The sequence below is a fragment of the Protopterus annectens genome, chromosome 5.part0 (genome assembly GCF_019279795.1).
Source record: "Protopterus annectens isolate FY-2018-M chromosome 5.part0, PAN1.0, whole genome shotgun sequence".
NCBI lineage: Eukaryota > Metazoa > Chordata > Ceratodontiformes > Protopteridae > Protopterus > Protopterus annectens.
Window position 1 is genome coordinate 1,042,083 of NC_056735.1, and position 13,656 is coordinate 1,055,738.

General features: G+C 42.6%; 1 protein-coding gene across 1 annotated transcript in view; it reads right to left on the minus strand.

Moving 5' to 3' along the window:
- HERC2 (HECT and RLD domain containing E3 ubiquitin protein ligase 2) overlaps positions 1–13,656 on the minus strand; it is a gene marked incomplete in the record, with an annotated part of 3,551,743 nt that overhangs the window by 123,523 nt on the left and 3,414,564 nt on the right. Inside the window, 1 exon segment of the mRNA XM_044072055.1 lies at positions 12,129–12,270. Within this exon segment, the coding sequence (XP_043927990.1) occupies positions 12,129–12,270 (142 nt within the window).

The window sequence follows — 13,656 nt, forward strand, 5'->3', positions numbered from 1 at the left end:
CCCCCTGCTTGTTGATGTACCACATGACAGTAGTGTTGTCTGTTTGAATCAACACCTGCCCTGGGTGAAGTAAATCTTTGAAAGCCATCAATGCAAACTGGACTGCTAACATTTCCTTCAAGTTGATATGCAACTGTTGGGTCCGAGGCATCTGTCGTTAGAATCTGACTCGCTTCTGGCCGGGTCAAGAGTCCCTTGTTTAGGTGACATTCCTGAGCCCACCACAAAAATTCCTTCCTAATGCAAGGTATTATCTGAATGACAGTGTCTAGATCTTGGCAGTGCTGTGTCCATACATTTTGAGATACCATTGAAGCTTCCTCATATGCAATTTGGCATTGGGAAGCACCAGAATACAAGATGCCATGAACCCTAAGGCTTGAAGGACTGTCCTTGCAGTCAGCCTGGACCGTAGAGACATTTGATGGAAGTAAAGAGAAAGGCTTCTTTGTTTGTCCGGGGTCAAAAAGGCCATCTGGGAAGCTGTATTCAGTCTCACACCCAGAAAGCACATGTCCTGAGAGGGTACTAGACTGGACTTTGTTTCGTTCACAGAATACCCTAGGCATCTTAACACTGCCATCACATACCGTAGATGATGAAGAAGTTCGTGTGCAATAATCAGGCAATCGTCCAAATAAGGATAAATCTGTATTCCTCTTAGTCTGAAAAATGCTATCACTGGAGCCAGAACCTTTGTGAACACTCTGGGCGCAGTAGATAAGCCAAAGGGCAATGCAAAGAACTGATAATGTAAATTTGTACCTCCTGCAACTGGGCCTGATAGGAACATGAAGGTAAGCCTCTTTGAGATCCAGAGTAACCATCCAGTGATCTTTTCCCAACAGAGGTAAAAGTTGTTGTAAAGTCAGCATCTTGAACTTTGGAATGTCCAGGTAAGTGTTGAGGATAGATAAATCCAAAATTGGTCTCCACGTTCTTTGGAACTAGAAACAGGAATAAAATCCTAGGCCCATTTCTGACAGAGGAACTGGCTGTATAGCTCCTATTTGAAGAAGTAAAGAAATTTGGCCTCTATCCTTTGCCGAGGTCTGGCATGCCTTTGAAAGGAGGCATGGTATGGAAATAGAACTTGTAACCTTGGTTTATAATGTCCAATGCCCATTTGTCCTGGGTAACTAAATGCCAATTTTGCTTGAAAAGAGCCAACTTTCCTCCCAAAGGAGCTGCCAGGCAAGAAGAATCTGGCAGCTGAAAATGAAGGACTGGCCCCTGCCCTCACCAGCAGATTGAGCAGGCGAACTCCATTGTCTCGGCCTGAAAGTACTCTGAGTTCTGCCCCTAGACTGAGAATCAGAAGAACCTTAGTAGGCCAATTTCTACTAAACTTTGGAGGTTGTACCTGCAAAAATCTTTAACAGTCTGCATGGACTTAGCCTTGTCTTCCATTTTCTTTAAGACTGACTCCACAGGAGGACCAAACAAAACTTCAGACTGTAAAGGGGCATCCAGAATCTAGACTTTAACATGCTCAGACAAATTCTGGATCTAAAGCCAGCTATGCTCTACTATAACTGAACCAGTGGCAGCCACCCTAGAAGAAGCCTGTAAAGCATCAAAACCACATTGCAAAGAGTGCTTACCCACCTGTTCAGAAACATGCACTAAATCCTGCAATTCTTTACACTCTATGCCCTCTGCCAAAGCATCCACTTTAGACCTTAGCTGAGAAAGGAGGAAATTATATGAAACTGGCAGTTCAAAGCTCTCATTGCTAAAGTAGAAGAGGTATACACCTTCTTACCCCATCTATCCAAAGCTCTAGCTTCCTTATCCTTCTTAACAACAGAGGCTCTAACACCCTTAGGCCCTGACTAATAGTTTCTTAGGACTCTTATACAGATATTTATGAGCCTCAGGCACCCTGTAATACCTGTCCGGTTTAACTGGGGCAGGAGGCACAGAATCTAAAACATCTGAAACAACATCCAAAACCGGAGGTATAGCTAAGGTCTATGCTGTGGTAAAACAAGAACTCCCTAAGTCTCTTCCGTGAATCAGAGTAATCCTGTCCCTCCCACTGAAAATGCTCCCTCATGGAATGCAGAGTTTCTGAAAATGAAAAATCCTCTGGAGGAGAAGCAGAAGGAGTGGAATCCTCTGCATCAGAATCAAAATAAGGAGGGAAATCTTGAATGTCTTCAGCAGAAGACTCTGAATCATCTGAGGCCTGCTCCAAACTTTCCAACTCTGGCTCCATCCTGGGTCTTTTATCAGGAGGTGGCATAGAACCTCTAATTAAAGTAATCAAATCCTCTGCCATTTTAAGCATGTGCTTTTTAGGCACAGACCCTGAAGAACCAGAACTGACACCAGAGGAAGGCAAGACAGACCTGCCCCCTAGAAGGAGCCTTTTAGAAACAGTAGCAGAAGGCCTAACCCACTTAGGGCATAGAGGAGAATAGTCAGCCTGACCTGCCTCCTGAGAGGCCACATCCTGTAAAATCAAAGTTTCCCTGGACCTCAAAACAAACAGAAGCGGATCCACCTGTTCAGCTGTAGCTTCTGACGAATCATCCTGCCTAGGCTTTAAAGATTTGTCTTTGCACTTCTTAGTGCATATTAAATTACACCTCTTGCCAAGAGACTAACCTCGCAATCTAACCTCCGCGTCCCAAACAAGGAATACAAAGCGGTGGTAATAAATACAATTATTCACTTTTCTGACATCCGTAACTGAGGCAAGAAAAACAAAATATTCGACAGCGGACTACCCCATAAGTAAGGACTGCAGCAATGTGAGATGAAGAACATCTTCTTAGACCATCCTTTATTCTACTCCTCTAAAGGTACAGAGGCTCATCAAGGAGGGTAATATGGTGTAATGGAATTTTCCATCCCAAATACATCATCTGGCTTGGTGAGCATTCATCACCAAATAGAGAAGTTCTAGCTCATCAACATGACAATACTCCCCTTTGCCAGCAAAACCACTGCAAAGGATGCAGTAGCAGGTCTTACAATGATTTATTTGTAACACTTTGCAGATGAATACTACCTCATTCCTTTGACCTGTGGACTTGCTTCTTCTTGTATGTGTGGAGGTTTTGTGACAACAAAAAATCCTAGGAGCTGCTCTTTTTCATCAAAGACTTGGCTTTGGCACCTGAGATCACATATTAATTCTTTCATCCAATTTCTAATACCTGTCTTATTCCACTCAGGCATAGCTCTCAACCTCCTGTCATGATTAAAGGCCAGTTCCCTGTGCTTTCTCCTATTAACCTGGTGTACTTGGGCATTCTGAGGCAGTGTAGCAACTGCCTCATGTACACAGACAGCCTTCTCCTCTAACCTCCCAACACTCAGACTTGTGAGAGATGCACTTATGTCACCAAACTGGACGCTATGTACTCTCCAGCCAAGACTGGACTAGCTGGTCAAGAGGAGAAGGTCAACACCTCCACCACAACACATGGAACACATAGCCCTACAGAACACCCATTATCACAGCTCTCACAAAAACACAAACCACACACTCACCTTCGTGGAGGCTCTCAATAGAAATTTACACAAACAGTAGAGACCTCCAAGACAGAAACGCACTCAACCACCACAAAACAGCACAAACCACAGGACACACAACTCACCTCCACAGTGTGCCCCTCAACCTAAGCCCCTAAGGCTAAACACCTTGTCCGATACACTAATCATAGGTGACTCAATAGTGAAGCACACAGATGTCCCATTCACTAGGTTGAATAAGGAGAAGGTAAAGTCTATCAGGTGCCAGAATCTGACACAACACACATGCTCGAGTCACTCCACAACAAGTACAAGCATGACTCTGTCACTGTCCATGTGGATATGAATGACCCAAGATGCACATTCCCGGACTACATAAAAAGAGACATGGTGGAGCTCTCAGATTATGTGGCCAAGGCAGGTATGACACTAGCCCTGAGCAGTATCCTACCATCACCCAGAGTGATACCGCAGTACAAACAAAAAATAACAGACTTCAATAATTGGCTAAGTGTCTGGTATCATTCTAAGGGGATCCAATATTTGTCTGCTTGGGATGACATGATTGACAGACCTCGATGCTTTGCCAGAGATGGCCTGTAACTGTCACCCCTGGGTTTCCGGGTACTGGCTAAGGCTGTTGCCACCCCTATACTGCCTTTTTTAGGCAATGTTCTAAAGACCACATTATCACCGTAACAGCTATAAAATAAATGCAATCTGAGGGTCTTGCTGCTCAATGCTAGAAGTCTAAATCTCAACATGCACTCAATCAAAGCACTCCTCAAAATGTAGAACATCAACATTTGTGCTGTAACGGAGACCTGGTTTAAAGCAGCAGAAATCACCCCTGCGCTACCAGGCTATAACTCATTCCACACCTTTCGGCCTCGAAACATGGACCAAAGCTCCAAAGGCAGTGGTGTCTCCATACTCAAAGGACATGCACACCTCCGGACTAGTAGCCCAGCACAACGCATCTGAGATACTTCAGTTACAACTAACACTGGGTAAGACAGCAATCCAGGTCATAGCCTGCTACAGGTCCCCATACATGTCCCTAGACTCTCACTCCACATTCCTAAGCACCCTGGAATCTGTCAAGGTCCAACCCGACACTCTCTTACTAGGAGACTTCAACTACCCCTCCATCAACTGGGAAAACTACTCAAGCACCAATACGCTGGCCCAACTCTTCCTGGAATTCATCAGTTCCAATGCTCTGGACCAGCTCATTCTGACCCCCACTACAGGAAGCAACATCCTTGGCCTGGTTATTACTAACATGGGCGACCATTGCTCTACACCAATAATCAATCCCTCCCTGATCAGATCAGACCATAAATTAATCACCATGGAAATTCACATCTCACCCACACACCCTGCAAAGGTAAACACCTTGAAAAAATTCTCCAAAGCTGACTTTGGACTCCTAAAAACAGAGATTGCTAACTTCACGGCACCCATGCCAATGGGAAATAGCTGTATGACTGCCGAATCATACATCAATGCACTGTACAAAAATATACATAAATGCATGGAACTAGCCATGCCCAACAGAACCAAGACGCTCTCCTCCAAAAAAAGGAAGTCAATCTGGTGATCCCCTGCCATTAATAAACTCTACAACAGAAGGAAGAAACTGATGCAGAAAAAGGTGATGTCCCAAGACTGGAAAAACTCCCTCATTAGCCTCAACAAAAAGTTGAGATCCCTCATCAAATCCTCTAAAGCCAGCTATGAAGGCAGAATTGTGGCATACACTAAAAACAATCACAAAGCCTTCTATAGCTATATCAAGAACCTCCATAGCAATACCCACATTTGCTCTGAGTTATTGCATAATGGTACTGAATGGTGCACTGCTACAGTCATCCTTCTCCATAAAGGGGGAGCAACTACAGACCCTGGGAAGTATCACCCCATTAGCCTGATGAGTCTGATATGTAAAGCTACGGAGTGCATCATCATGGACCTGATTAACAAAGATATAGGAAATCTCCAAACTCTAGACCCCACGCAATTTGGGTTTGTGAAAGGGAGATCATGCCTTTTCAACCTGGTTAACTTCTTTGAGTAAGTCACTAGAGCTTTGGATTAAGGTAAGGCAGTGCATACAGCCTACCTCGATCTGACCAAGGCCTTTGATACCATTCCTCACTCGGGAATTATTGCTAAATTCACCAAACTAGGCATCAACCCCTATATCACTAGGTGGGTTGCAAATTGGCTCACAGATAGAACACATAGTGTGAAAGTAGCAGACTCCAAGTCAGACTGCCAACCCAGTCATGAGTGGCGTCCCACAGGGATTGGTCCTGGGTCCTCTCCTGTTCGGCATCTACTTCTCAGTGGTCCAGGCCAACACAAAGGGACTCTGGCTGATCAAGTTTGCAGACAACTACAAGTTGTGAACCATTATTAACTCCACAAGTGAAGCATACATCCTACATAAAGGCCTCACTGAGACCAATGACTGGTGTTGAAACCATGGCCTTAAGCTTAATGCCAAAAAATGCATCGCCATCCCCTTTAGTAAAAACTCAGTTCACACTAATTACCACATCAATGGGAGCCCACTGAACACTGAAGGCATTATAAGAGATGTAGGGATGCAGGTGGACAGCAAACTCACCTTCGACCACCACATTGCCACTTTGGTCAGAAAGTCCTCCTATGTGGCACATCTCATTACCAAGGGTTTTGCATCCAGGAAGAAAGAGATCATCATGTCTCTCTCTACTCTTCCCTCATTAGAGCATTCATTGAGTATAATGCCCCATTTGGGATGTACCTAACTAGACACCTGCAACAGCTGGAGAAGCCACCGAAGTACCTCACGAAGAGGATCCTAGGCATTAAATACATCCTACATGGACAAACTCAAAAGACTCCATCTATTTTCTATCTCATATTGCCTACTTAAAGGCGATCTCTGCTTGACTTACAAAGCCATGTCTGACCCAGCTCTGCTGCAAATGCTACATCTAAAGAAATCCCAATCCCTGTTCACCATATGCTCCAGAGACCTCAACCTCATTACCACAATCAACAGAACATGCTGGAGGTACAGGTTCCTCACCCAGAGACTGCCCATGCTCTGGAATGGACTTCTCATACATGTCAAGCAGAGCACCTCTCTGTCCCTCAAGAGAAATCTTGATAAGTGGATGGGTAATAGAAAGTTCACCCCGGGGATCGCGTCAGTGGCTCTACTTGACAGAGGCACTGGGAACTAACGTCGAGCGGCATGATGCCAGGGAACTTCTATTGGCTAGGCTTGTAAAGGCTCCAGGGCCATTAGCCTAGTACACACCTATGAAACTCTTAGCACAAAAAATCTGGACAAAAGTATAAATAATTGGGGACAAAGCCCCAAAAATAGGGGCAGATTTAAAATATTGCTCTTATAAACATTTAAGGTTGTTAGAATAAAATGTGTTGTGTTACTATGCATTTTCTGAAGGATATGACATCTGAAAATCAAATCTTGCTTTATTTAGCGAATTCATTCCTCACTGATTTGCCATAAAAATTCAGAAAACCACAGATTTTATAAGGAATAAACCAAAAATATGAAGCATAAGTGGGGACAGTTGAGAGGTATGCACTCAGGGTCCCAGGGGAGATGAAGTTTATCTTGTCCAGAAATGAGCTTAATGCTTTGAAAAAATTCCAGCTGGAACACTAGTTTATAGCAAGAGATAAACATGCATACTAAACTCGCCTACTGGCAGTTTGGAAGATACCAGTTTACAAAATCATTCTGCATTTAGACTGGGCTATCATTAAAAACTAAAACCCTCCTTTTCTGACATCATTCTAACTTAAAACAACATTTCTCACTGAAAAAGAAAGTCTTGGAGAAGATACTGCAGATCTATTTCTGGACAACAATGGAGATGCCTAGCATATACAACAATGCATCTCTCTGTGTGAAAACTGCAAAGGATGAAAAGGAACAAGAATTCAAAGACAGAACCCAAATAAGAGAAATACCAAAGGTAAGACATTTTCCCTTATTATCTTAGCATTGTGAACAAGAAGACATTTAAGCAAAAGTAAGTGTGGAGGAAGCAAGGACAGCTATGAAGAGGATGAAGAATGGAAAGGCTGTTGGTCCAGATGACATACCTGTGGGCATGGAGGTGCTTAGGAGAAATGGCAGTGGAGGTGCTTAGGAGAAATGGCAGTGGAGTTTTTAACCAGATTATTTAATGGTTGTCTCCTGAACCTGATTGACTTCTTTGAATCAGTCTCCAGAGCCATGGGAGGTAGGGTGGTGGTCCACACAGCCTATCTGGACCTTGCCAAGGCCTTTGACACCCCACTCTGGGAAAATGGGATAACTTTACTAGTTGGGCATTAGTCCTATGTCACCCCCAACAATGGCAATGGGTTGCTAAATGGCTTACTGACACTGTGGAGGTGTGAGGTGATCCAGCTACAGAAGGGCCTTACATAAACAGATGGCTGGTGCCAGAGCCATGGCTCAAGCTCAATGCCAAAAAATGTGTTTATCCCCTTTGGGAAAAAAGACATGTATCCCATGAATTATAGGTGGCGGGCTGAACACACAAAACAGAGGAAGTCCTTCTATGTGGCACACATCACGGGGCTTTTCATCCAGAAAAAGGAGGTCGTTGTCCTCCCCCTCTCACTCATCCCTCATTATTCTTTGCTTAACATACAAGGCCATGTCAAACCCAGAGCTGTGGAAGGGATCTAAACCTTGTCATCACAATAAACAAAACATGCTGAGGGATAAGGTTCCTGACCAGAGAGACCCAGACTCTGGAATAGATTGCCCATACATGTCAAGCAGGAGTGCTCTTTTTCTTCTTCAAGAAGAACTAGTACCAACCTATGAACCTATAAATCTTGGAAAGTGAGAGGATGTCTGAGAAGTGGAGAAAAAGCCTTTTGGTACTGATCTTTCAGAATAAGAGTGTTGTGCGGAGCTGTAGTAACTACAGGGGGATAAAACTGATCAGTCATATAACATGAAGTTATGGTAAAGAGCAGTGGAAGCTAGGTTAAGAAGGGAGGTGGTGATTAGTGAAAATCAGTATGGTTTCATGCCAGGAAAGAGCACTACAGATGTAATGTTTGCTCTGCGAGTGTTGATAGAGAAGTATAGAGAAGGTCAGTAGGAGTTACACATTGTGTCTTTGTGGACTTAGAGAAAGCATATGACAGGGTGCCTACAGAGGAGGTGTGATACTGTTTGAGGAAGTCAGGAGTGGCAGAGAAATATGTAAGAGTGGTACAAGATACGTACAAGGGTAGTGTGACAGTGGTAAGGTCTGCTGTGAGACTGACGGATGCATTTAAAGTGGAGGTGGGATTACATCAAGGGTCTGCTCTGAGCCCTTTCTTATTTGCAATAGTGATGGACAGGTTGATGGACAAGATCAGACAGGAGTTCCTGTGGACTATGATGCTTGCAGATGACATTGTGATCTCTAGTTAGAGTAGGGAACAGGTTGAGGAGACCTTGGAGAGGTAGAGATATGCTCTAGAGAGGAGAGGAATGAAGGTCAGCAGGACTAAGACAGACTATATTGTGTGTGTGAATGAGAGGGAGAATAGAGGAATGGTGAGGATGCAAGTAGAATTGGAGAAAGTGGATGAGTTTAAATACTTGGGATCAAACACCCAGAGTAATGGTGAGTGTGGAAGAGAGGTTAAGAAGAGAGTATAGGCAGGGTGGAGTGGGTGGAGAAGAGTGTCAGGAGTGATTTGTGACAGACCGGTACCAGACCGGTACCAGTAAGAGTAAAAGGGAAGGACTACAAGAGGTTAGTGAGGCCAGCTATGTTATATGGGTTGGAGATGGTGGCACTGACAAAAAGGCAGGAGTCAGAGCTGGATGTGGCAGAGTTAAAGATGTTAAGATTTGCACTGGGTGTGACGAGGGTAGACAGGATTAGGAATCAGTACATTAGAGGGTCAGCTCAAATTGGACGGTATGGAGACAAAGCCAGAGAGGCGCGATTGTGTTGGTTTGGACATGTGCTGAGGAGGGATGCTGGGTATATTGGCGAAAAGGATGCTAAGAATGGAGCTGCGAGGTAAGATGAAAATAGGAAGGCCTAAAATAAGGTCTATGGCTGTAGTGAGAGAGGACATGCAAGTGGTTGGTGTCACACAGCAAGATGCAGAGGACAGTAGGAAATGGAAACAGATGATCCACTGTGGCTACCCTTAACAAGAAGAGCCAAAAGAAGATGTGTGCAGGAAGCCCCTTATGAAGCTTCCAGCAAGGTTTTACAAAATTCCCCTCCCCCTCAAACTCACAGGATCAGTATTTTCTGCTCATCTTAGAGGGGAAAATGCATGAGAAAAAGGGAACTACCTTACTTATATTGCTTAAATGCAGATATGGTGGTCTTGGAAGGAATGCTTTAGGAAATCTGCCAAACAAGTTGTAATTGCTGACTAAGAGAAGGGTATAAAAGAAATGTTTTCAAATTTGTGCTAAATTCAATTAAAAGGCACATTTTTAAGGACTACAACTTCTCATCCAATGCACAAAAGTACTAACTGCAAACATTAGCTATGCTTTTTCATGCAATGCACCTGTAATTTTCTGTTTTCAAGTTATTCAAACAAGTGGCTTAGTCTATACATCTTGGTTTCATCTAGAAACACATTTATTTTACAGGGATTCATATTAGAATGTCAAAAGACAGAAGGCATCATGCCAATTAATGTTCTTAAATTGGTTTAAATCATACCCTTTGAGGCCATTTCCAGATGGTCAGTTCAATCTTGAAGAAATCTTTGTCCTATTGATTAGACTGTGGAATTTCTCAGGGTTCAATATTAGGCTCATTACTTTTCAAAGTTTCTTTTCAAAGTTTACATGTTTCCATTGTGAGACCTTATTAACGAAAGGAAACATGTATATTATGATACCCAAAATATCTCTCTCCTTTCCTCAATGTGAAATGGCAAGTGTGTATTCCTTAGCTGACTATCTTGAAGCCATACATTTATGGCTGTCTAGAAGTAAATTGAAAATGAACACCACCAAAACACTGACTATGGTAATACGTGATACTTTGAGAGAATCGTGTCTCTTCACTTCTACACTGCATTTTCTACAAAGTGAACATGCTTGAGTTTGTTGGAAAAGTGCATGAAGTAGGAGTTATTGTAGATCAAAGGCAGACTCTAAGGGACCAAGTGTCAGCCACTGTAAAATCTTCATGTGTACAAAATGATAAAATAGCCCTGAGGAGACTTTTTGCAAGGAAAATGCTCTTCATGGGTGTTCCAAGCTATGGACTTCTGACTTCTGCTAACTGGCAGCTACTTTTTCCTTGAGTGCAGTATATTTACCCAGTCATCAAAATAAAGTGTAGGATTCCAAATGTTTTTATTAAGTAGACCTTTGGATACACTGGACACACAGCCTCGGGTGTTGTACATGTTTCCATTTAAGAAACATATCTGGGATTAAGCACTTTTATCTCAAGCTGATCTCTCAGTAGTGGTTTATGTCTTAGTCTCATCATGGCTGGATTACTGCAATACTCCCTACGCAGGACTCCTCAACATCAAGCCTGACCACCTACAGTTAGAGCATGACTCATCCTTCATGTTACTTACACGTACTATGTGTTACCAACATATTACCCCTGTTTTGTACAGTTTACATTGGCTGCCATTTCACTGCAGAGTTATCTTTACGGTTTTGGTGTTGGTGTTTTTTTCCATGTATTACTTGGGTCCCTTTAACCTGCAATGAGTTAGTGAGTGGCATGTGCCCCATCTACAGTTCTATGCTCAGCTACTTAGAGGTTGCTGGTGTTTCGAAAGGTGTGTCCTTGAGAATTCTGGTGTCAGTTCTTTTGCTTACCATGCACACCCCGCCTGTGGAATCTACTACCTCAATGGCTGCAGGAGTGTCTGTGCTTGGCTGACTTCAATAGATCTTTAAAAGATTATCCTTCTGAAATTACTTATGAGGAAGTAAGATGATTTATGACACCTAACTTTCAAGCTTACTCACAAGTGTGGTTGTATTTACTGCTGTAATCTAGGTTTACTCTTAATTTGCACGTGGTGTTTTGGAAAAATACACCTAAATAAATTTGAGGTGAAGTTTGAACCAAATGCCTGCAAATTCACAATACAAATTTTTAAAACAGCACAGATATTTAAATATTGTTGTCTTAGGAAAGTCCCACCCATGCACAGCCATGTTGTTACTAATATACCACAACCCTTTCCAAATATAAATTTGTAGCAAAGGAGAAGTCATGGGTATCTGTTTAAAAGGAAATATTTCTCTCTTCCAATATGGTTGTATGACTCTCAAGGGAAAATATACTAGCAGTATATGATGTGTGTGTGTGTGTGTGTGTGTGTGTGTGTGTGTGTGTGTGTGTGTGTGTGTGTGTGTGTGTGTGGGGGGGGCTTCTATACAATGTGCAAAATTAATTTTGTTGTAAAATTTCACTCAAATTTTTTTTCAGTCATTTGGCATTCAGTCTTCTGTCATTCAGCCTTCTGACATGAACACTTTTTATTTGATTAGTGGCATCAAACTATTGATATGAATTTACTGCAAATAATGTTTACAAAGCAAAATAATTTTAAATTAGAAACCAGACTTCTGTTTCATAACTTACCAACAAATTTGACTTTCCAAACACGGTGAGGCAAAAGGAGGCTATCAGGGCTGAAGGAGCTCATTTTTGCACACATTTGTCCAAAGACGGATTTCGTACCATCTGGTCCTGCTAAGCCACCTTTACTTCTAGAGCGTTTTACCTATCAAAAAAAAAAAAAGTTAAGCTGCTAAATTATACGAACCTGCTTTTGTAGAAAATGGATGCCGGTGTGCTAAGTAGGACTTATGGACTGAAGGATTCACAAAAACACTTTTCTATGCAGAGCATTAACTTGGGTGTTAATACTTGACAAGTCTGGTCAGTGAAACATTTTTTGGAAGGCATAAATTATTGCTGCCTGTATGCTACTCAAGAAGGCATGACAAAACCTAATCCACAATACCTAGAACAGACTACTCCAGTCCTAATTATAGCAGAAATCAAATGGGATCAATGACTGTAGCACTTTTAAACAAGTGGCATGGTAGTTTTAAACACACTTTCGGCAAAAAGTTTTAAGTCAATTTATCACTTTTTGTTCAGCTTCTACTACATAACACGAAAGCCAAGTGAACTGCACTTCCACAATGCCTCTGTAGCATTTTTACACCATCTCCATTCATGGCAGAGGAAGAACATATATACCTGAAACTTATAGTCCACATGCTGTTAATTACAACTTCTTCGCTTTGTCTAGCATCCAAGGTGACAACTAGGTGTCAAGTTGGTCATGCAGTTTGGAATTAGAAGAGGTTTGTGTATGATCCTTTTGCTGTGAGGCAAGTACAGTGCAAAACCCACAGCTGATGTACTTCATCCTCAGAATAAGACGGGACTCATGGTTGGGCCCACACCTCTGAGTTCTGCTCGTCACACACTGTCTGAATGTTGTTGGTGCTCCCTAGGTGACAGTCCCTGCATAATGCCTACACAAACCCACCATGCACTACAGGACAGATAAAGCTGGCATCAGCAGCTCACACACATCCTACACCGATGGGCAGTGAGCCAAAACCAGGTTCTAAGGGAATGGTCAGGGCCAACCTGTTTTCCACATGAACAAGTCAAGATACATAATGTGCTTTACATGCATATTTCTATTAAAATGTTTTATGTACATTTCTATTTTAATATCTGACTAATTACAGCCTATATTTATTTTTTGTACCTCTAAAAATTAAATAATTCCACTAGAGAGGGAAGGTAGGAGAGACAGTGTGCGTGTGTGTGTGTGTGTGTGTGTGTGTGTGTGTGTGTGTGTGTGTGTGTGTGTGCACGCGGTTTCCCAGGACTTGCATGCAGTTCAGGCAATATAAGTGAAAGTCACTAAATAGGCTGTGGAATCCTAAACACACTTTAAAAAATTCAATTCATTCCATTGCTGCATAACCTAAAGCACAACTACAAACCACAGCAGTATGCAACATCTGAAAATGGATACCTAACACAACTTCCTCTGTTATAAACCTGATCCCATGTGATGCATAACCAAAGACCCGTGGTACAAGTCTGACAACTGAAAGATATTCTTCACTGCCCTGAAGGC